Here is a 23,035-nt window from a genome sequence, read left to right on the forward strand (position 1 = left end):
TGTAACCTGAAGCGTTTGTAACCTGAGGCATTTGTAACTCGAGGTACCACTGTATAGCCAGTTGACCCAGAGGCTTTCTCACAATTCTCATCTATTCTTGCAGCATATGGAGGGGAAGATTGCTCTAGAACCTTAGAAAAGTTCTATGCAAAATATTTTTGGATACTGTGCATGCTGAGCTGTGATACTGCTTGGGCTCCTCTGCCCATCTGCACCACAGAAGGACCAGCATGTGAATCAAAACAGGAACAGATCATATCACACACCACCAAACTGATGCTCTCCAGCTGTTTTGGACTACAACTCCTATCAGCCCCAGCCAAAAGGGGTCTGCTGCCGGGGGCTGATAGGATATGTAGTCCAACACACTGTAACTAGAGGGCAACAAATTGGCAAAGGTTGAACTATTTCACACCTATTTTTTTGCTGCCCATGAAATGTTTGCTGAATGTGCAATCCAAGAGCTTGGGTGCCAGAAAAGTGTAGAAGAAATTCCAGTATCTCTTAGACCTTTTAAATCAAGGTGTACCTTTATGATTGATCCCACTTCTTAGTGGCACAAAACCTTCTTGAGCAGGAGAGCTATTAGCCCAATATAAAATTTAGTGAACAATATACCTCACCCAGTCCTTCCTTTTGAAAATCCTGCTAAGAAAACAATGGAAAGGAAAGCAAAAGTTCAGCATTGTTTGGAAGACTTTTGGGTACCATTTGATCCCTATTTTATCACCATTTAGGGGAAACAACTATAGTTTAATGCATATATTACGCATCTTGGATCTGTTGTGCCAAACCTCATTTGCATTTTACTTTCCTTTTTATGAGGATATATGATTCCAGCAAAATATTGTGTGACTGACAGCAACTATTTACATATTCAGTGCCAATGGCTATTTTGATCCCCACTTCAGTGCCATTGATCTCGATTGGACAATAGCAATGAAACTGAGCTGTCTGTTTATGTGTACATTCTTGGAATGGAATCTGCTCCCACCAAAATGTGTGAGTTTTGCCACTTGCGTTAAAGCAAAATGTGAGAATTGAAACCTCCCTATGTATGGAAAACACCACTTACACATAATTACACCCACGAAACGTTTTCCTCTCTTTAAATTCCCTTATGAATATATGGAATTTTGCTTGTTAGAAATTACTGTACGATGCAATAAGCATTTACGAATTCTCATGACTTAACAACACAGCATGCAGATGAGAGCTAGGCAGAGAATATAATTCCATGGAGATGAGAAAGGGAAACTGGAGCCAGACTGCTAGCGTAGCAAAGGCGCACAAAAGAACATAGGACGCTGCCTCTGAGTCAGACCATTAGCCCATCTTCCTCAGCATTGTCTACACTGACTGCCAGTGTCTCTCCAGAGTTCCAGACTGGGGACTATACACAGCCCATTCTGGAAATGCCAGAGACTGAACCTGGAATGCATGCAAAACAGAGCATAGTTCACAGAATTGCAGAGTTGGAAGGGACCGTGTGGGGTCACCTGGTCCAATGCTCTGTTACTTAACTACAGACCTTTCCTGTACGCAACCACTGAAAAAGGATCGGAGAAGATAGTACCTTGCACTGACTGAGAGTCACCATCACAGTGACCAGGGTAGGGAATGTGGTGTGCTCACTTTGCACACAGTGGACGCGGGTGGCGCTGTGGTCTAAACCACTGAGCCTCTTGGGCTTGCCGATCAGAAGGTTGGTGGTTCGAATCCCTGTGACAGAGTGAGCTCCCATTGCTATGACCCAGTTCCTGCCAACCTAGCAGTTCAAAAGCACACCAGGGCAAGTAGTTAAACAGGTACCGCGGCGGCAGGAAGGTAAATGGTGTTTCCGTGTGCTCTGGTTTCTGTCACGGTGTCCCATTGTGCCAGAAGCTACTGTTAGGTCCATCATGAGACGTCCACCAGCATCTGATCACAAATACCAGCAGCCTTCAAACAAGCAAACTTGCCTTATTCTCACTCCCTAGCATCCCACTGCCAGAGGATTGCCTCCTTTCATTCACCACTTTGCCTCCTCCCAAGTGGAAGAAGCCTGGGCAGTGCTGAATGTCACATCCATTGCCAGGTGTGTCCTGCTGGAAACAGAAAAGGACTTTCCCCTTGGCCTGTCTTTATATCCACTCAGCCATATAACCCACAGCCAATGGCAACAGCTGGGGAGGCATTGTCTTCATCACTTTGAGCCTCACAATGATGGGTGGACCTATTAGTGATGTGTGCTTGTTTATTCGGGACATGGGTGGAGCTGTGGTCTAAACCACCAAGCCTCTTGGGCTTCCCAATTGGAAGGTTGGAGGTTCGAATCCTAGCTCCTGCCAACCTAGCAGTTTGAAAGCACACCAGTGCAAGTAGATAAATAGGTACTGCTGCTGTGGGAAGGTAAATGGTGTTTCCATGCACTCTGGCTTCTGTCACAGTCCTCCGTGTGCCAGAAGCGGTTTAGCCACATGACCCGGAAAGCTGTCTGTGGACAAACAATGGCTCCCTCAGCCTGAAAGCGAGATGAGCGCCGCAACCCCATAGTTGCCACCTTACTGTTGCAACAAATGCTTACAAGACTACAAGCAGGACAGAACAGGGATGTTCATTCACTATTGTTTATCCCAACACCTGCCGTTCTGGTGTAGATGCTGCCTCTGTACATGGGTATTTCATTGAGTTAACATAACTTATAGCCATTGATAGATCCTATTTTCCATGAGCTTGTTTTCTATTGTGTTTATTTGCTTAAGCCATCATATCTGGAGGCTGCTGCCCCCCCCAAAAAAAAAAAACTTGTGCAAATGAATCTCAGCATTTATGAATTAATTAAATGATACAGCACTTATTAATTTTTTGTCTGCAGTGTACAGCAAATCAGCAGGCAGTTGCGCTTCTGCTCATCAGAAGTGCCTGTTCAATGTTTGATTCAGATGGGGACACATTTCGGGGCTGTTTTGAATCATGGTGCTGGAGGAGACTCTTGAGAGTCCCACGGACTGCAAGAAGATCAAACCGATCCATTCTGAAGGAAATCAGCCCTGAGTGCTCCCTGGAAGGACAGATCCTGAAGCTGAGACTCCAATACTTTGGCCACCTCATGAGAAGAGAAGACTCCCTGGAAGAGACCCTGATGTTGAGAAAGATGGAGGGCACAAGGAGAAGGGGATGACAGAGGACGAGATGGTTAGACAGTGTTCTTGAAGCTACCAACATGAGTCTGGCCAAACTGCGGGAGGCAGTGGAAGACAGGAGTGCCTGGCGTGCTCTGGTCCATGGGGTCACGAAGAGTCGGACACGACTAAACGACTAAACAACAACACACCTCTGATCGGTGACGACTATGGGACTGTGGCAAGTATGTTTAAAAATCACACACATGTAAATGTTCCTGGCATCCTCTTAGCCTTATATTCTCTGCTACAAGAGCAAGTTACATGTAGAAGAGTCTTAATACCAAACACTGTATTTAATAAATCAAAGTTGTATCTTAAGGTATATTATTAGAAAAATCAATGCATACACCTCATACACAGAGAGATCACACCAAGTCAAAGCCAAAACAAGTTACAAACAATTTAGAGTAGCATTTATATAAGAATTTAAGTGGGACATCAGAAAGAGAGAAAAAAATGCTTTTGTACTTCAGAGACAATGAATTATGCTTTGAAAAGTTGCTTCAAGCTAACTTTTCCTGTTGAAATATTAGCTCATGGGTTCATGTTACATCACTCACTATTTAATCATTGGATCCTGTCTGTTTTCTCTCTGTTATTGTGCTTATTTTATCATAAAACTACCCTTGAGATTTCCTGTATCAATTTTCTCAGGGAAACAAGACCGGATGTAAGTATTGTTTAATCTAGACAATCACTCATTTCTTGTATCTTCAGTTAAAAATGCTTTTTCTTTTTTGGCCCATTATCTTGAGCAGACTGACTTCAAAAATATAAATATCTACCGTATTTCTATAGAATGTGTGTGTATGTACACGGTCAATATTCATATTAAGGAATCAGGAACACTTTGATTACATGTTTTGAAGAAAACCCATCCACCTGCTATTTTTGCCATTCTTTACCGACTCGGAAAAGCCGCAAGAATGTTCTTCGTCTTGGCACCACACAGAATGGCACTTCTTTAACCTACAGAAAACGTAAACTGGTGATACTCTTTTTCTACGGACAAAGGTTTGCAGTTCCTTTCTGACTGTGGCTTGTGAGCAACACAGCTACATATTTTGCCATGAGGTGAGGGGCTGGGGAGTCACTGTTTTTTCTCTGCCGGCTGATGGAGACAAAGTTCACTCCCGGAAGAAACAATCGGCAAATTGTTCTCCAGGTGGTGGTTGATGAGGTGGCTGATGCTGTCAAATATGCGGTCCTTTGTACGAACCTGAAAAATAGAGGGTGCAAGGAGAAAGTCTGTATATGTTCCACAGAAATGGCCCAACAAAAAAAACCCGGCCATCAACATATATAAATCTCTGTTATTAGAAAACCAATTTGATATACAGGTACTGATGGAGGATTGGAATAAAGAATTGGAGATCTCCATTTCGACCACACAGTGGCAAACTGTTTCAACTACTATAATAAGGGTGTCTCTGGTTCTTAAATTGAGGCTCATACAACAAAAAAATAATATTTAGAATATACTGGACCCCATTGCGTTTGTTTTAAAAAGGGCTGTCTAGGGCATGGGTAGGCAAACTAAGGCCCGGGGGCCGGATATGGCCCAATCACCTTCTAAATCTGGCCTGCGGACGGTCCGGGAATCAGTGTGTTTTTACATGAGTAGAATGTGTCCTTTTGTTTAAAATGCATCTCTGGGTTATTTGTGGGGCATAGGAATTCGTTCATTTTTTTCCTTCAATATATAGTCCGGCCCTCCACAAGATCTGAGGGACAGTGGACCGGCCCCCTGCTGAAAATGTTTGCTGACTCCTGGTCTAGGGTATCTAACGTGGAGATGCAATAGGGATAATGCTTTTCTAAAACATATGTTTTTTCATTGTCCTATATTGAAAGATTTTTGGCAGAAGGTAACTGAAACCATCAACAGAACTATACCGAACAACCTTACATTACAGAGCAAAATATCCTCTTGAACTATATACCTAACACAAAAGGAAAATATGAGTGGACTCTCCGTGCCCTGACCACAGCAAAAAGAATGATACTGATGAACTGGAAAAATAAAAATGTGGCTCCCTTCTGCGATTGGATTGAAGATTTATATAAACTCACAGCATATGAACAACTTGCATATAAACGCAGACCTGCCATGGACAAATTCAATGATATTTGGAATCCATTCTTACAAATACTGTAATAGGTTAAGATCTGGTGAAGTACAATAACAACTTTGTAAAATATACAGTTTTGGGTTCCCACCTCTCCCCTTTGTTTTCCCTTCTATAAACGGGAGATCTTTCTCTTTTGTTTGCATCTTACCATGTCTGGTGCGCATATAGTTATGTACTTTTTGAACTTTCAATAAAGATTTTTTTTAAAAAAAAAAAAGTTCCACAGAAATGGCAATTCTAAATAATGTGGGTTTGTAAAAAACGATTTCCCTTTTTATTGTATTGTACTGATCTTGTTCCTTTGTTGTTTGCTGCCCTGAGCTCCTTCGGGAGGAAGGGTGGGATAGAAATACAATTAACTATTATTGATAATCATGTTGGCCTTTAAGCTAAGGACCAAACTAGCCAAATGAATTTTATCCGTTATCCTCAGTCCAATACACATACAAACCCAGTGAGCCACAAGGCCTGGCAGGAATTTCCTTGGTCTAAGCCCAATACGCTCTCCACTTCATTACAGTGGGTCAGCTGATATAAAACGCTATGTAAACAAAACAGTGTGCATTTTTATAAATCATTGGGTAGTGTGCCACTAAGTTTTAATCAGAAGAGACCCACTGAAATTAGTGGGTCAAACTTTGCCATGTTCATTAACTCCAATGAGCCTAATCTGATTAAAATTAATTGAGCATCCATTATTATTATTATTATTATTATTATTATTATTATTATTAGGCAAATGATACTCTATTGGGGAATTTGTTGGGGGGGGGGGTTCATGCATTCTCTTTCTCTCATCCCCTATTTAGTTTTCTCCCTACCCACAGAAGAGGCAGATCTCTCTTGCTAGAGGTCTGCTCTGATCACTTACAGAGGGCTTTTGAAATTAGTCCAAATCACTTATAAATAAATGAGTAAACAAGCAATGGGGATAGCAAAGTGGAATTTCCAACATCAGCGCAGGGATGTGTTTTGAGAACGTCAGAGATTTTGGAAGGTAGCTACATCTTTCTCAACACTAAATTGGCAAAAGACTCACCACCTTTTTGACCCGTGAGGCACAGACAGAAGCACACTTTTGAAATGAAATATATTTTCTTGTTCGCATGAAGCGTTTGGCTTGCTACAAACACCTCAGCAACCTCAGGCGAATTCTGCTCTGTTGGAAATAGTTCCAAAACTAATCTCTGACTGACCTCTAGCGTTAACAGTGTGAGTTGCATTCGTTGCTTGAGGGGAGGCTGTGAGCCAACCAGCAAAATGTCTCTTGCATCTTATGAAAGCGTTGGCTGCACTGCAGTGGCTATTCCGTTCAACTGTTACACACACCTTCCAGAAGATGTGACTAGGGAAAACGCTGACAGGGGAGTTTCTGAATTTTGACAGAAAGAGATTAAATGTTGCTGAGCTCTGATGGAAATTGCAGGCTGGGATCCCAGGTGTTGAGGAATTGCAGATGGAGCTCTCCTCACACCCCTGTCATGTCATTCATAGATAAGCAGGTGATACGAAGAGACTGGGACACGGGTGGCACTGTGGGTTAAAACACAGAGCCTAGGACTTGCCGATCAGAAGGTCGCGGTTCAAAACCCCGCAACGGGGTGAGCTCCCATTGCTCGGTCCCTGCTCCTGCCAACCTAGCAGTTCGAAAGCACGTCAAAGTGCAAGTAGATAAATAGGTACCACTCTGGCGGGAAGGTAAACGGTGTTTCCGTGTGCTGCTCTGGTTCACCAGAAGCGGCTTAGTCATGCTGGCCACATGACCCGGAAGCTGTATGCCGGCTCCCTCGGCCAATAAAGTGAGATGAGCCGGTCACGACTGGACCTAACGGTCAGGGGTCCCTTTACCTTTTACTAAAAGACTATATGCATCCAGTGTTCAACCCTCAAAAGGAAATTGGTTCTGCAAGCAGAAAGTTGGCTGTGTTAGCCTGTTGCAGCAACAACAACAAAACACAGCAAAGAATCTTTGTTAGAGGGTTACAGGAGGCAGTGGGAGTCTGAATGTTGTCTTTAGAATTCACTCCAAGCCTCCAAGCGGATTCACGGGACAGCCCATAATATATTGTGCTGTATTCACCACCCTCTGTAGGCACTTCCTATCAGATAATGTCAAACCAGCGTACCACACCATGATGCAGTATGAAAGGACACTTTCTATTGTTGACCAGTAGAAGATCATCAAATGTTGATTGACATCGTTCTTCCTCAATACTCTGAGGAGATGGAGTCTCTGTTGGGCTTTCTTAACCACCTGGGTTGTATTTATTTTCCAAGTAAGTTCTTCACTGAGATAAACTCCTAGGAATTTAAAGGAAGAGACTCTCTCCACACAGCCCTCTCCGATATACATTGAGGCTAGTTCTCCTCTCTTCCTCCAAAAGTCCAACACCATTTCCTTTGTCTTGCTGATATTAAGGTGCAAGTTGTTCCCTAGGCACCATGTAGATATTTTTTGGAAGTGGTCAAATGGAACTTTTTGTTGTGTTAATGGCTCCAGACAGGTCTGCTGTCTCTTTGCAGATAACATGTAACTTGTTGCCCCTGATACTGCTAAGCTGGAGACACCCCCAGAAAGTGGGCAAACAAGAACAGAATTCTGCCCCACTCCCCTGGCTGGAGCCGATGGCATCTACGATAGGGCGGTTCATAAAAAAAAACCTTTTTTAAAAAAAAATGCCTGCTCCAGAGTTCCTCTCTTACTACACTAGGGATTATATAGCTATATCTGAAATTTCATGCATATCAGCCAATATCTTGACCCTCCTCCACGAAAATAGCTGTTTACTTGGCCGTTTTCCTATGTTGCGAAGGCTGAAATTTCAATTCAGTGGAGCAGGGTCCAGATATTAACTGATATGCAGGAAATTTCAGATATAGCTATATAATCCCTAGTGTAGTAAGATAAGACCTTTGGAGCAAGCATTTTTTTTAAAAAAAAAAGTTTTTTATGAACCGCCCTAGTCTACGAGTGAAAAAGAACATCAGACTCCAGTCTCATCTTGGACAGGACTGGGAAGAGACACAGAGGCATGGCTTCCTCTCTGTGCTGAATCCAAAGCTTTGGCCTTGACGGCCCCACCACCCCCCAGTAACCTAATGAACGGGAAACAGGACATGGCAGAGTGTTGATGCTGTGAGCCCTCCCAACTTATACCTGTGTATATGTGTAAAACCAAAACCAAAAAAACACCGCTTATTACAAAGACAATTCCAGTTACCCTCATTTCAAAGAAACCCAAAGTATGCTCTGACAACCTCCGAGAGCTCTTACCACCTGGGGATAGGAGAGCACATTACATTATTACAATACAGCGGTACCTCAGTTTTTGAACATCTCCGTTGATGAATGTTTCGGAACCCAAACACCGTAAACCCGGAAGTAAATGCTTCGGTTTTCGAACACCCCTCGGAAGTCAAACATGCCACACAGCTTCCGTACTGAGTTTTCCATTTTGAGGTTTCTGTTTTGAGGTTTCCATTTTAAGTTTTCAGTTTTTGAACTCGAACGGTCTTCCAGAGCAGATTACATTCAAAAGCCGAGGTACCACTGTATAAGGCAGGGGTCCCCAACCTGGCAATATATTGCAAATTGTGATGTGTGTGTGTGTGCTATGCAAACATCACTTCGTGGGGAAAACTGTCAATGCCTCTACATGGCTCCATCCTTATTTCAGACATTGCAATTTTTAGCTGGGGATATATCACCAAATATTTGAAAATCAAATATCACCCAGCCCCAATCTATTCCCCGTCATTGGGGTCAAATGCTTACAGTTCCTTCGGGATCCACCAAGAGAAGGTGCTTGGCTTGTCCATTGTGTAACCCAGTCAGCACGTACGAGCCTGGATTGGAGGTGCTTTTCCTAACCAGGAAGTCTCCGCATTTCTTTAAGAGCTGTTCGGCATCTTTCCTGCTCATCTCTCCTTGATACCAGGGTTCTGTGCTCAGTTCTGCTGCCGCACCTTCTGCTCTGGAGAGAAGTGGGCTGGTACATTCAACTGAGGTAGCCTTGTTCAAAATGGGCCCAGGGGTTTGGTTCTTGAGAGCATCTTCAAAAGGGCCTGTTAGTAAGGGTGGGTAACAAATACAAGTTAGTGGCATAAGTAGTAGGGCAGCAATTCAGCGTAGTTCAGTGACTTGTTGCATTTCCCTACAATAAAAGCGCTGTCTTGACGAAAGATTTCTGGGTAACTTGCAACAACCTGAAAGCTGGGAGGCTGAGGTCTCTTCTGTTGGATCTTAAATCCCCTTAACTTCCTGTGGATTATATACCTGAAGGAGCGTCTCCACCCCCATCGTTCTGCCCGGACACTGAGGTCCAGCTCCGAGGACCTTCTGGCGGTTCCCTCACTGTGAGAAGCAAAGCTACAGGGAACCAGGCAGAGGGCCTTCTCGGTGGTAGTGCCCGCCCTGTGGAATGCCCTCCCATCAGATGTCAAGGAAATAAACAACTATCTGACTTTTAGAAGACATCTGAAGGCAGCCCTGTTTAGGGAAGTTTTTAATGTTTGATGTTTTATTGTGTTTTTATTATTCTGTTGGGAGCCGCCCAGAGTGGCTGGGGAGGCCAGGCCAGAGGGGCGGGGTAGAAGTAATAAATCATCATCATCATCATCATCATCATCATCATCATCATATATTATAAGGGGGAGAAATTGTGCTCCCACTGATCAGTAAATTCAATTGAATAAATTAACAGAGCAAATAGCAACTGTGCTAAACTAAGAATAGGGATTTCTCCTAAGTCCCTAGATTTTAGCGCAGTAAATACATACCTCAGTAGGCACCCCAACAAGTATAGGATCAAAAGTTGCTGCTGTGGCAATAACAATTTTCAAGAAAATTTCTGCCCATTCTGTTCAACAGCAACAGAAACTGAGAATGATCTCCATTTGGCTAACAGAGTTATGACAACAGGTTCAAAAGCTTCCAAATTTGTGTCCTCCTGCCTGTTTTATAGCTTTGCTTTCACCTGTCAGGCTTTTAAAGTGAGAAAGTTGCCATCTTTCAGATACGTGAAATGTAGCGTTTCAGTTCTTTCAACTATCATTACTCTCTGGTTTTTCTGGATCAATGTGTTGTCATTTTGTAGGGCACACAATTTTGTCTTTGTCACAGCAGGCAAAAAGGAAGACCTCAGCCCTTATTTGCATGGGTGGTGAGGGAGACCTTGAGGAACTCTCCTTCCTCACCGTCATCTCCAGGGACCCTGAGAAAGTGGACTGGCAGGAAGCAGCAAGGCAAGGAACTGTATCTGGGACAGGTGGTAAAAACGTAAAAGGAGTTAAAGGAGAGACCATGGATGGCACATAGTCTAATATATATGTCTGGGATCTTGTATAGGGTTGTGTAGGACACGGGTGGCGCTGTGGTCTAAACCACTGAGCCTCTTGGGCTTGCCGATCAGAAGGTTGGCAGTTCGAATCCCTGCACCGGGGTGAGCTCCCATGCTCTCTCCCAGCTACTGCCAACCTAGCAGTTTGAAAGCACACCAGTGCAAGTAAATAAATAGGTACCACTGTGGCGGAAAGGTAAACGGTGTTTCCATGTGCTCTGGTTTCCGTCATGGTGTTCCATTGTGCCAAAAGCAGTTTAATCATGCTGGCCACATGACCTGGAAAGTTGTCTGTGGGCAAACGTCTGCTCCCTCGGCCTGAAAGCAAAATGAGCACCACAACCCCAGTTGCCTTTGACTGGACTTAACCATCCAGGGGTCCTTTACCTTTTTTACCTTTCTATATAGGGTTGCCATATGTCCTGCCTAATACAACAGCTAAAGAAACACCCTTCCCTTACAGCTATTGACTGAATGATTGTTGGCAAAATACTGAGTTCTGAGATGCAAGGAAAATTCAAAAAGAGGCTTTTAGAGAATTTTCAGGAGGAACTTACTCATGTCAAAAAGATCTTTTCCTGGGCTGCTGTCTTTGGTACTTTCTGTTGTCCCACTAAACAGGTTTTCAGCATCTGCCTGAAGAGCCTGAAGGATTTCCATATTTATGTGTTGCGTATTCACATAGGCCGGTACCTCTCCTGGTGGGGTTACATTAGATTTTCCTTCCGGCAGGCTGTAAATGTCCAAAGAGCCTGCAAAAATCAATGCAACCTTTTTTTTTTGTCCCAGTTTGCAGTAAGGCAATTTAAAAGAGCATCCTTTGGCCTCGGGCTGTTTCCACACTAGAGGTGCAATGAGATGGGTGCCTATGGCAGGATCAGAGCTTCTTGTGTGTGTGGATGATGTTCTTTTTGTCAAAATGATGGGTGGGTTCAGATTGATGATGGGCATAATGTGCTGCATTTAATGAAATATACTGAATTATTTCAGGAGTTAGAATGCTGTTTGAATACACAAGTTATGGGGATAAAAGTACTTCTCATAGCCCAAACAAAGGGGATAAATTGCATCCTAGACATATTCTCAGGGGGTTGCAGAAATGGCTTATGTATCAGAAGAAAAGGAAGCCTCAAAGGTTTCCAATTACGGCCATCTTCTCTCTATATAATATATAGGGCTGGATTCAACCATGCGGTGGGAGTTGGTGCAAGGATTTTTGCTTCCACAATAAGGCTTCCCCCCCTTCTCCCACTGAGTGCCCTGTGTCTCCCCCAAATCTACTCGGGGGGGTTACAAATACTCCCATGGGGGAAGAACCATCTCCTCTGTGCTATACTGAATTCCACCCAGAATGTTTGATGGCTTAGTTTTGCATTTGTCTCCACCTCCTTTCACTCACCCATCTCCAACTTTCCCACTGCTGTATGGCAGAAGAAGAAACATTTTTTTAAAAAGAAACAGCCATAGAATTTAAGTCCATGACTAAAACAGGCTCAAAGGTATGCTGGAAATGTAAGGGGAAAGAAGGCACCTTTTATCATACTGTATGTGGTGGAAATGTAAGCGAGTAAAAGGATTTTGGGAAATGATACAGAATGAGTTGAAAAAAATGTTTAAAATAACCTTTGCTAAAAAATACCCTGAAGCCTTCCTTTTAGGAATTCTAGGTGCTGAAATCCCAAGGGAGCAGAAAAGACTATTTATGTATGCAACCACGGCTGCGCAGATGTTATTGGCCCAGAGATGGAAAGGAGATAAAGTTCCTACCAGAGAAGAATAGCAGATGAAATTGATGGACTATGCCAAAATGGCAAAAATGGCCGGAAGAATCAGAAATCAGGAAGACCAAATTTTTAATAAGGAATGGGGGAAATTTATAACTGATCTTAAAGAGCATTGTAAACAGTTAAAATCATTAGTTGGATTGGAATATCACTTGTGGTTTAATGGTGAATTCTGGATACAATGGAGATGTAAAAGATTTGGATCATTATAAAAGATGCAGGAGGAAATTATTAATAATAGGACCCACAAAGGGAACTCCAGGAGATTCCTTGGAATCTTGTTTTTTATTATCTATGTTTAATATATGACTGTAAAATTTTAATCTGAAAAACCAAATAAATTATTTTTTTTTAAAAAAGAATTTAAGCCTATGACATGAAGTCTTCCATCAATCCACATTCTTCTGTTTGCCTCTAGAACTCATGCAGCGAAAGTGCAACCATTCAAAGCGCAGCTTACCTTGCCTACTGGGTTGCTGTTGTTGATCTTCGCCAAATAGGTCCCTTACGTATTGGCTCTGGTAGTATGTTTGCTCTCTTCCCATTGCGGATGCAGACTAAGGTGGCAGTAAAAATAGTCTTCATGCAAACTCTACCTTTTAAAAACTGCAATGCATTTTCAGTGGGTCTTTTATATGATTGGTCCAGGTGCAATTCTACCCAAACCCAGTCTTCGTTCATTCATCATGTATGACACTATGACTGAGAATTCTTTTATGAATGAGTTTGCGTAGGAGGAGGATGAGAGAAATGATGACCTTCAGGGAAATTGCACTCCTTTCCTGTTTTATTAACCCCTGTAATTCTAAATGACAAAGTAGGTATATTACATCTATAAAAGGAACCCCTCCAGTTCAATCACCCTTTCCTGGAACAAACTTGACAGCCTAATGATTTCCAATGAACTTTTACAAACAGAGAGACACAGAAAGGATGCTGGACCATTATTATAATCATACGATGTCTACGTGTAAAACTTTGTTTCCCTTTCGTGCTGAATTTCTAGGCATAGGTCCCTTTTGCCCGTAGAAAGTGTGGGGCAAAAGGTCAGTGTGGGTGAACCCGCAATTAAGGACTTTAGGGATGCAAAGTCGCATACCAAGGAACAAAGCCCATCATAGTACTTCTCTTCCCACTTTGCCATCTTTTCAGTAAATGTATGGTAATTGTTCATTCAAGATTACATGAAGAATACAGAAAAGGAAATCTAGTGCTATTCACTTATCTCACACAACTACATATGCATAGATATATATTACAATAAATTTAAGGAACTCAATGAATGTTGCTTCCATATGAATAAAAAGTGACGCAAATATTCACCATGGCAGATTTGCCAAAAAGTCCAAGATTCCTGGCAGGAAAAGAAAATCACAACCCATTGCAGCATTAAAGTTTGAGGGAAGAGTTGCCCACAAATAAATTGTCTATAGGGTGTGTAGTTTAGACTTCAGTAAGCGTCTGAAAGGGACACGGGTGGCGTTGTGGGTTAAACCACAGAGTCTAGGACTTGCCAACCAAAAGGTCGGCAGTTCGAAGCCCCACAACGGGGTAAGCTCCCGTTGCTTGGTCCCTGCTCCTGCCAACCTAGCAGTTCGAAAGCACATCAAAGTGCAAGTAGATAAATAGGTACCACTCTGGCGGGAAGGTAAACGGTGTTTCCGTGCGCTGCTCTAGTTCGCCAGAAGCAGTTTAGTCATGCTGGCCACATGACCCGGAAGCTGTATGCCAGCTCCCTCGGCCAATAAAGTGAGATGAGCACCGCAACCCCAGAGTCAGCCATGACTGGACTAATGGTGAGGGGTCCCTTTAGCTTTACCTTTAAGCGTCTAAAACAGCCTCTCTTGCATCAATCACCCGAACTCAAGCTCATAGGAGTTTAAACAGTTTGGAGATTCAAGGGTGGGTGGCAACAGACATTGGCAGGCATTTCCTGTGTCAACTTTTACGTGTTGGTGAAATTTTTTCTACACCTCCAGATCTATGCAAGCAATTCAGAGTACATTCCCCACATTGATCTATTGATGGTTGCTTTTAATTTCTTTTTGCTTTCAACTTCTTTTAAAATTATTATTATTTTTTTGTTTGGTTTTATGTTTTTGTATTGTCGTAGACCGCTGTGATATATTTTTATAAATGAATGAATCCACAGAGCTACATTTGGGAAAACAGCAGTTACCTTTGCTATTTCCCCCACTCATCTAAACTAGACTGCAGTGCTACGTAGTGATCTATGCAATTTGAAACCCAACATGATAGAGGGCAGGAGTAGCACACCACAAGCAATTTCTTTCCTACCTGAAAAGTGAGAGCGCACCTTCTGTATATGAACCTATACAGCATATCAGACATCCCCACATGGACATAACGTTTCACCACAGAGTACACTTATAAGATCCAATGCACGTTGGACCAAATCACATTGATTTTATCTGAGATCTCAATTGTGTTGCTCACGCATTCATCCTGCCGAAAGATTAAGTCCACATGTGGATGTTCAGTGGAGATGGGACAAGCATTCCAGGTAGACATGAGGGGGCAGTCTAATCCACTCTCCCACCAGACAAAGAAGAACAGTGAGGGATATTATTGACCAAATGGAACCAGGATCCCTTAAACACAAAGAGAAGAGCTTCCCAGGTTGTGGTAGAGATTGTTCATACACTCGCTGAGCAACAATGCTCCTCGTGTGGTGGAATAGCAAGCGCACACTCCTCAAACACACATAGACCAGGTGAGGTGGAGGCCTATATACATCTAGCCCCAATTTCCCTAAAAGACGAAAAGAATAGATGACACAAATCAGGACTATATGGGCATCCATGTAATGGGTCTGCCTTAAATATCCATCTACATGTTTTTGGTAGAGGTGGGGAGGACTGCCACCCAGTGGGCATATGAACTGGCTCTTTCAACCGGTGCATCAACACCTTTTGCTTAAAAGATCCATGATAAGTTATCCTTTATACAGCTATTTTCAGTCCATTAAGATAACACCCAAGGGAACCAAGCTAGGATTCATTGGCCTACCTGAGTAGGATCTGAAACAGAGGGGGGCTTGGCTCTGAGCCTTGCATCAACCAGGCCCCCAGTCGGAGGTATTTTGTTAGGAATGTTGTTGTAATATGGATGCTCTGCTGCTGCCTCAACATCTTCTTCCATCCAAAGTTCATCCAAACTTTGCATCCTGTCAGAAAGAAGCTCTGTTACTTTGCTCCTTCAGTTTTTTATTCAGTTGTCCATTTAATTGCCAACATCTAAAATGTGACAAATATATCCCTTAACAAATTCAGTTCCGTTGTTATATAAACTATAGAATTCACCTTTGGACATAATCCAACAGTTTGAAGGATCACTTGAATTGGCTTAATAGGTTCCCTGTTGACCAGCATATTCTCACATACAATAGTCCCTTGTACTAACCACTTCGTTGCAGTGCAATCCAAGACTGGGAGTAAGGGGTCTTCCACACTTTTTCTTGACCTGTATTTTGGTCGAGCTTTTCTTGTTGTCATGTGTTTGTGCCTTTCAAAACTCCAATATTACCTGCTGAATCAGATCATAGCAGATGTGCGGAAAATTCAAAGGGAGGTTTTGCTTAACCGAGCTTCAGTTCAGCAGGTATGATCGGAAGTTCACAATGGGCAGGTGAAAGGACACTGTTATTGCTTTCTCTGTTACAAAGAGCAAGGGTTTGAGGCTGGCACCCAAGTTAGCTACCAGAGCAGCCTCCCCCAACCTGATACCCCTCAGATGCTTTGGGCAAAAACAACAACCATCATTCTCTGACCATTGGACTGTGCTGGCTGGGACTGGTGGCCACATTCAACAAGATTTGGAAGACATCAAGTTGAGCGAGGCTGTTCCAGGGATGTAAGCCTTATTCTGTTGGATGGGGCAAGTGTCACAATTGTGAGTATTTGCAGCCAGTTGTTCCCTCTTGCAAATGAACTCTCCTTTTATTTTAGCAGTCCTTGAAAGAAACAGCACTTCCACACAAAAATCAAAACTCCTCTTGTTCTTGCTCACCTATCATGAAGAGCAGGGATCTTTGAGGGGCATTGCAAATATTGCTTAAAACGCAGTTCAAATGCTTGTCCTATACTGCTGATAATATCCTGGGCCAGGCCGTCAGAGCACTCCAGGATATGACACGCTAAAGGAACGGGAAAACAAGAAAAGTATTTTAGAGTCTAAGCTTGAAGCTTGAAGAAATCAATGCTGTAGTAGTAGTAGTAGTAGTAGTAGTAGTAATAATAATAATAATAATCCACTCTGGCAGGCTTCCAGCAAAATATTTAAATATTTTAAAAAAATTAAATACAAGTAGTTTTACACCTTTGTCCTTTGCTTAAAAAAGATAAACTTAAAACAATCTATGGCTATTTTTTTTTTAAAAAAAAAAAACTTTGGCAGAAGTAAAATTCAAAACCATAGTTCTAATATATGGGACTTATTTTTAAAACAGATGTTTCCCACCCCCTTACATACAAGGTTGCATTCAAATCAGTCCTACTCAGAGTAGACCCACTGAAATTAGTGAGCCTGTTAGTAATGCCTATTAACTTCAACAAGTGTGCTCTGAGTTGTATACTACCCCAGGCGTCCCAAAAGTTTGCTTTTAAAAATATCACTGGCATCTTCTATGTGCCTCCCTATATTTTTCTAAAAAATAAGAGAAACTTTTAAAAGACACACAAACACACACATAAGAATAAAATAAAAAACGAGTGTCCCCATGGTCTCTTGCTTTGATACCAAAATGGCTTTTCTTTTGTTTTATTTTTCTTTTTGGTCACTCCAGACCACTCCAAAATTTAAAAGACAGCTACCGAGCTGTCCATCCCTCATGGAGAAGTAGACTAATGGCTCAGTCACCTTCCAGCTTAATAGTTTATAACCTTCTATAGCAAACTTGTACATATTTCACTAGACCGCATCATCTAGGAGGCTACAAATCATTTTCTTCCTCCTTGGCGTTTTCTGATTAATCATTTCTAGTTAATATAGCTGCAAGAGAAGAGTCTCACAAAAACTCTGAGGACGTGACTGAGCTAGCAACTCCAAAGATTGCTCAAACTGAGAAACATTCATTAAGTTAAACTTTGTCCGCAGCACCATATAAATGTCCTGAGTTTAGTGGGGCACCTTATGGATGCAAACTGAGCAGCTGCCTAACCTTTCAGGTGAATTTCTATGCAGGAACTGAGGTTCAAATCAAATCCCCACTCAGCCTAGCAGATGGCTTTGACCAAGTCATTGATTCACTGCCAGACCTACTTCATAAGGTTCAAAATGCAACTTTGAGGACCAAACTAGACATAGGAATATACTGTAGGAAGCTGCCTTTGACCAAGTTGGACCATTGGTCAGGCTATCTCAGTATGGTCTACTGAACTTGGGACCTTCTGAAATGGAAATGGATTGATTCAAAAGGGGTGGGTGGGAAGGTTTCTACTCCCTGTGGAAGCCACATGCAGCTAGCCTTTTAAGCCTCACTGCCAGGCTGGGCAAGGCAACAGCCAATGGCCAACCATCTAACAAGGCACCACCCTCCAAGTGGGGCCTCCGATTGGCCCACTGAAATTGCCCTCTTTGGTGGGAAAACCGCCCCTCGCTATCACTGGCTGAGGGGAATTCCCCAGCAGCAGGAGGAGAGCAAGCGTGCTCTAGCTACCAGGGCGAAGGAGAAAAGCAAGGGGACCACAACTGTGCCCCCCGCCCCCATAAATGTGGGGAGCGGTCATTATCTACTGCTGAACTACAGCCCTTCCCCAAGACAAGACTATAGAGATCTGTGTTCATCCCATGTCTTAACATTTTGGCAAACAGAAATTGTGTAAGGGGCCATTTGGATCGGGACCACTGTCATGGGTAGTTAACACTTTACTCCAGTATTGTGCCTGCCTATGCATGGTTTTCTTCTAACTGGTGGGAATAGTGTGGGATGTAATCCACTGGGAGCAGTCAAGTACAACATTCCTTGTTTTCCTAGAGTGGACATGCAGGGAAATGTTTGGTCCAGCCAGTTGAAACTTCCTGTTCCTTCTGGCTGGAGCATCCTTCCTTTTGCATGTGATAGAAGGTGGGTGTGACCTAACCTGTCCAGGTAACAAAAGGACGAGTCATGCAGCAACTCTCTTTCTTCCATCTTCCTTTCATTGTGTGAACTGCTGGACTGCTAGCCTGCAGTCACTGGGATTATTCCCTCATATGGGGTAGATCCGCATGTACATATTTGTAACTAAGTCTGCCTTCAGGGATCCAACTGTGAACTGATGTAAGTAAACTTCTTTTATTGACTTTGAATTAGATTGTGGTGTCTTTATTCTTTTAAGAGGGATTCAAGGGAATTTACCATGAACGTACAATTCAATCTGAGGCAGACTGAATCGTACAATAGTGAGAGCCTCACACGAGCCTGCAACCAGCTATCTGCTGTGAATGTAGAAGGTGAATATAGCTCTGCTAAGAAAAGGAACTTGCTAGCACAAGTTAGGAAGGATATTAATAAACAATATATCCTCTCCTGCCACCCTGAACATTCCCACTAATAGGAGCTCCAGGAAAGGCGCGTGTGTGATGAGAGGCAGGACTGAAATTTGGACATGCTTCAGACTGTGGGAAGTCGTAAAATTAAAAATTACAATTCGGAAGATATTTTGACTTTTTATTTTAGGTTTTTTTTATTGGATTATGATTTGATATGTTAATGGGATGTCTTTTATTGGAAAATTAACAAATGTTGGAAAGAAAGAAAGAAAGAAAGAAAGAAAGGAAGGAAGGAAGGAGGGAGGGAGGGAGGGAGGGAGGGAGGGAGGGAGGGAGGGAGGGAGGGAGGAAAGGAAGGAAGGAAGGAAGGAAGGAAGGAAGGAAGGAAGGAAGGAAGGAAGGAAGGAAGGCAGGCAGGCTCGTGTGTGTTTTCCATATGGAGAAGTGGCAGCTATAGGAAAAGACTGGCCACCCCAATCTCCAAACCCTGGAGCTGCTGTTTTCCATAATTTTAAGAAACAGGAAATCCCATCTCAGAGCTCTGACATCTCATCTGATTTGGCAACTGAGCTCTTTGGAGGCGAGGCGGGATGCAAATGTAAGAAATAACAGAATACACTTTGAATATGGTGCATGATACCATTAGCGGAAGGGAAGCCATTATCAACAGAACACAGTGCCTTAATGAGAATCTGAGCAGCCTACATTTTCAAAAAGAAGAGGAGATTGAATGTTAAGCAGTACTTTACCTCTGCGATTCACAGGGTCCTTAGCTACATAGGCGACATAGTCTGTTGTATCCTGTTGGCAGAGGGAGGGGAGATGGGGGGGGCAGGGAGACAAACATCTACCATGAATATCATGCGAGTTTTCATTTTATGCTGCAACAAAGGTGCGCTGCTTTTCATCTGAGTGTTTGCAACTGGTTGCCTGTGCTTGGATACCATGGTGATGAGTGTGTTATAAATATCATCCAGATAGAGAGATTAGATTCTAGAGTAGATACATTAAGGCAGAGAGAACCTCTTGCACAGAAAACCCTGCAAAATAATAGAGCGTGTCCTTGGTATAAAACTATCAATTCAAAGGCTATAATACCATTAAAAACTGGGCCATCTTTTCCAGTATCTATTGAAAGGTACCCAAATTACAATTAAAATGGCATGCTGTATATTGAGGAGGTACAATTTTCTTAAAGCAACAAACCATTTTTGTTGTTACATCTGAAATGAGCCAATATTTTATAAGTGGGGAAATGTAATATCCTCCCCCCCCATCCCAGTGCTTTTGTAAATTGTGAGTGGGATTTCAGGAGTGTTGTATCAATGGGATATTAGTCGAGAGAATAACACATGTTCCTGCTGAGGAACATTGCAATTCTTTTTTTTCTTCTGTGCTCCAACACAATCTGAGGTATGTTTGTAGGTCTTCAGTATTTAAGCTAAAAAGCACAAATCCAGAAGTTTGTGGTAAGAGAATATGCAAGAGATGGATTTCAATTTACAATATAAGTTTATAAAAGGTGGGGAGGAGCAGAGGAGGAAGAAAATGGAGAGGTACCGTGTTTTTCGCTCTATAGGATGCACTTTTCCCCTCCAAAAATTAAGGGGAAATGTGTTTGTATCCTATGGAGCAAATGCAGGCTCCTTGGCTTCAGCGATAGCAACGCAAAGCCTCCGAAGCGCAGAGGGAGAGCTCCCCCCGTGCTCCAGAGGCTTCGCGTTGCTTTTGCTGAAGCCGCCTGAAGCCCCTGGAGCGCAGCGGGAACTCCCGCTGTGCTCCGGGGGCTTCAGGCAACTATCTGCAAGTCTTCGGAGCACAGCTTCACTTTGCTGGAGAGGCGCTGCACAGTTTTCCCTCTCTGCACAGCGCCCCTTCAGCGAAGCAGGAGGAGAAATGGAAGGGGCTCCGTTTCTCCTGCCGCTTTGCTGAAGGGGTGCTGAGCAGAGAGGGGAAGAATTTTTTCCCGTGTTCTCCCCCTCCTATGGTCCGGTGCATCCTAAAGAGCGAAAAATACGGTAACTACAAATGAATATGGGTACAGCTCATAAATGCAACAATAATTCACACATTTGAGTCATCACTAGGGTCGGGGGGGAGGGGAGCTGTGGCCCTGCAAATGTTGTTGGAGTATCACTCCCATAATTCCTGACCATTGGCCATGTTGGTTGAGCTGATCTGGTGGGTGATGGGTTCCCTAACTCTGGCTAAGGTCATACAATTAAAAAGTGAAGATGTTTGTGTGATCAATCACAGATTGATCACTACAGCTAAAAATATAAGGCGAGCCTGGTGGATCGGGCCAACGGCCTGCTCAGCGGCCTGTTCTGACAGTGGCCAATCAGATGCCTGTGAGAAACCCACAACAGCGCTCTCCCCTTCTGTCGTTTCCAGAACGACAACAACAACAACATTATACAGTCATATCTCGGGTTGAAGTAGCTTCGGGATGAATATGGCAAAGTTTTTATCGGTGGTTGCAAGAACCAATGATCCCTATATTCTGAACAAAGTGCTTGTTTAACCTGGAGGTAGGCTGTATGAGTTGTGTATTGCTTTGTAACGATTTGTTGGGTCTATGGACCGTAATAAAGATTGCTGTTGTTGTTGAATATTTTTGGGTTGCGCTCCATGGCAACCTGGAAGCAACAGAGTGCATTACTTCCGGGTTTCACCGCTCACGCATGTGCAGACGCTCAAAATGACGTCACGCACATGCGCGGAAGCGGCGAAACGCAGCACGCACAGACGCGTGTTACGTTCGCTTCAGGATGCAAACAGGGCTCCGGAACGGATCCCATTCGCATCCAGAGGTACCACTGTTTGTTTGTTTGTTTGTTTGTTTGTTTGTTTGTTTGTATATATATACTCCGTCCATCAGGCTGGGTTTCCCAGCCACTCTGGGCGGCTCCCAACAGATTAAAAACAGAATAAAACATCAAACATTTAAAAATTCCCTAAACAGGGCTGCCTTCAGATGTCTTCTAAAAGTCAGATAGTTGTGTATTTCCTTGACATCTGATGGGAAGACATTCCACAAGGCGGGCGCCACTACCGAGAAGGCCGTCTGCCTGGTTCCCTGTAACCTCACTTCTCGCAGCGAGGGAACTGCCAGAAGGCACTCGGAGCTGGACCTCAGTGTCTGGGCAAAATGATTGCTGCCTCCAATTGTGAATGCACAGCACAGTTGGGTGGAACTTTGATACCATCTGCTTTCAAGTCATGCAAAACTTTTCAAACACATTTAGCTGAGAGTCACCATAGTGAGAGATGCATGTGTAAATTCAGCCCTGTGTCACAACAGTCCTTTGAACTGGGCCTCCCCTCCACCCATCTCTTGTCAATACTGCTCTACTGCTTGCCACTAGGCAACTCACGTTCCGAAAATTCAGTAGGCAGTGGCATTTCAGGAGCTGACACTTGGGTTATAGATAGAGCCCTCCCCCCCCCGAAGATAAATGTAGAGGCTAGACACACCTCTGCCCACAGCAGAAATTGCTCATTATACAGTCATTTAGTGTTCAGACCGCTATGCTATTGATAATATGGGGTTCTTCCTTTTTTCTTTCTTTTTAAGCATGAAGTTATTTTCACAACATATTGGCTTCATTTCATCTTTACTGTAACACCTCTGAGAGTACCTTCATATATCACAGGAGTGTTCGAGTTAAACTGAATGATGATGCCTTGTTTTGAATTTCCAGAGCTTTCACTTAGAACTTAATGACAAAGGTCTAATTAGCAATATTTCCTGAACAAGTTAAGTGATCAGTTGCGGCACAGTACCCTTACATCAGTACCACAGTATGATTTCATCAGTTCCAAAATGAGAAAGATTCTAAATAAATGAATCAAATGCTTACCACGTCGACTCCAGATGCAAAGGAAATAGACTGCATATGATGGTTTGCTATAATCTGTAAAGGGTTCGGGAAAAGATTAGCATGAGCGTGAGATGCAGTCAGACTTTCCAGAGTCACATTCGCATCATATGTTTAAAGCACATGGCGTCCCCCAAAGAATTCTGGGAAGTGTAGTCTACCCTCTCCCTAGAGAGACACAGTTCTATGCAGCTGTAGCAAACTACAGTTTCCTGGTACAGGTAGGTAGCCGTGTTAGTC

At 43.1% G+C, this 23,035-nt stretch overlaps 1 protein-coding gene across 3 annotated transcripts in view; it reads right to left on the reverse strand.

The window, feature by feature from the left end:
* Window positions 1-4,162: 4,162 nt before the first annotated feature.
* Window positions 4,163-23,035, reverse strand: part of SHC3 (SHC adaptor protein 3) — a 50,203-nt gene continuing 31,330 nt past the window's right edge. For all 3 annotated transcript variants that reach the window (XM_083702035.1, XM_083702036.1, XM_083702034.1), the window contains 8 exons: window positions 22,778-22,831; window positions 19,664-19,715; window positions 16,452-16,578; window positions 15,453-15,609; window positions 12,883-12,979; window positions 11,196-11,390; window positions 9,075-9,364; window positions 4,163-4,386 (listed from right to left, as the gene is read on the reverse strand). In XM_083702035.1, the coding sequence (XP_083558161.1) occupies window positions 4,258-4,386; window positions 9,075-9,364; window positions 11,196-11,390; window positions 12,883-12,979; window positions 15,453-15,609; window positions 16,452-16,578; window positions 19,664-19,715; window positions 22,778-22,831 (1,101 nt within the window). In that variant the 3' untranslated portion in view covers window positions 4,163-4,257. The remainder of the gene's footprint in view (window positions 4,387-9,074; window positions 9,365-11,195; window positions 11,391-12,882; window positions 12,980-15,452; window positions 15,610-16,451; window positions 16,579-19,663; window positions 19,716-22,777; window positions 22,832-23,035) is intronic.

This window comes from Podarcis gaigeae, assembly GCF_964106915.1.
Source record: "Podarcis gaigeae genome assembly, chromosome: 11".
In the NCBI taxonomy this organism is placed as follows: domain Eukaryota; kingdom Metazoa; phylum Chordata; class Lepidosauria; order Squamata; family Lacertidae; genus Podarcis; species Podarcis gaigeae.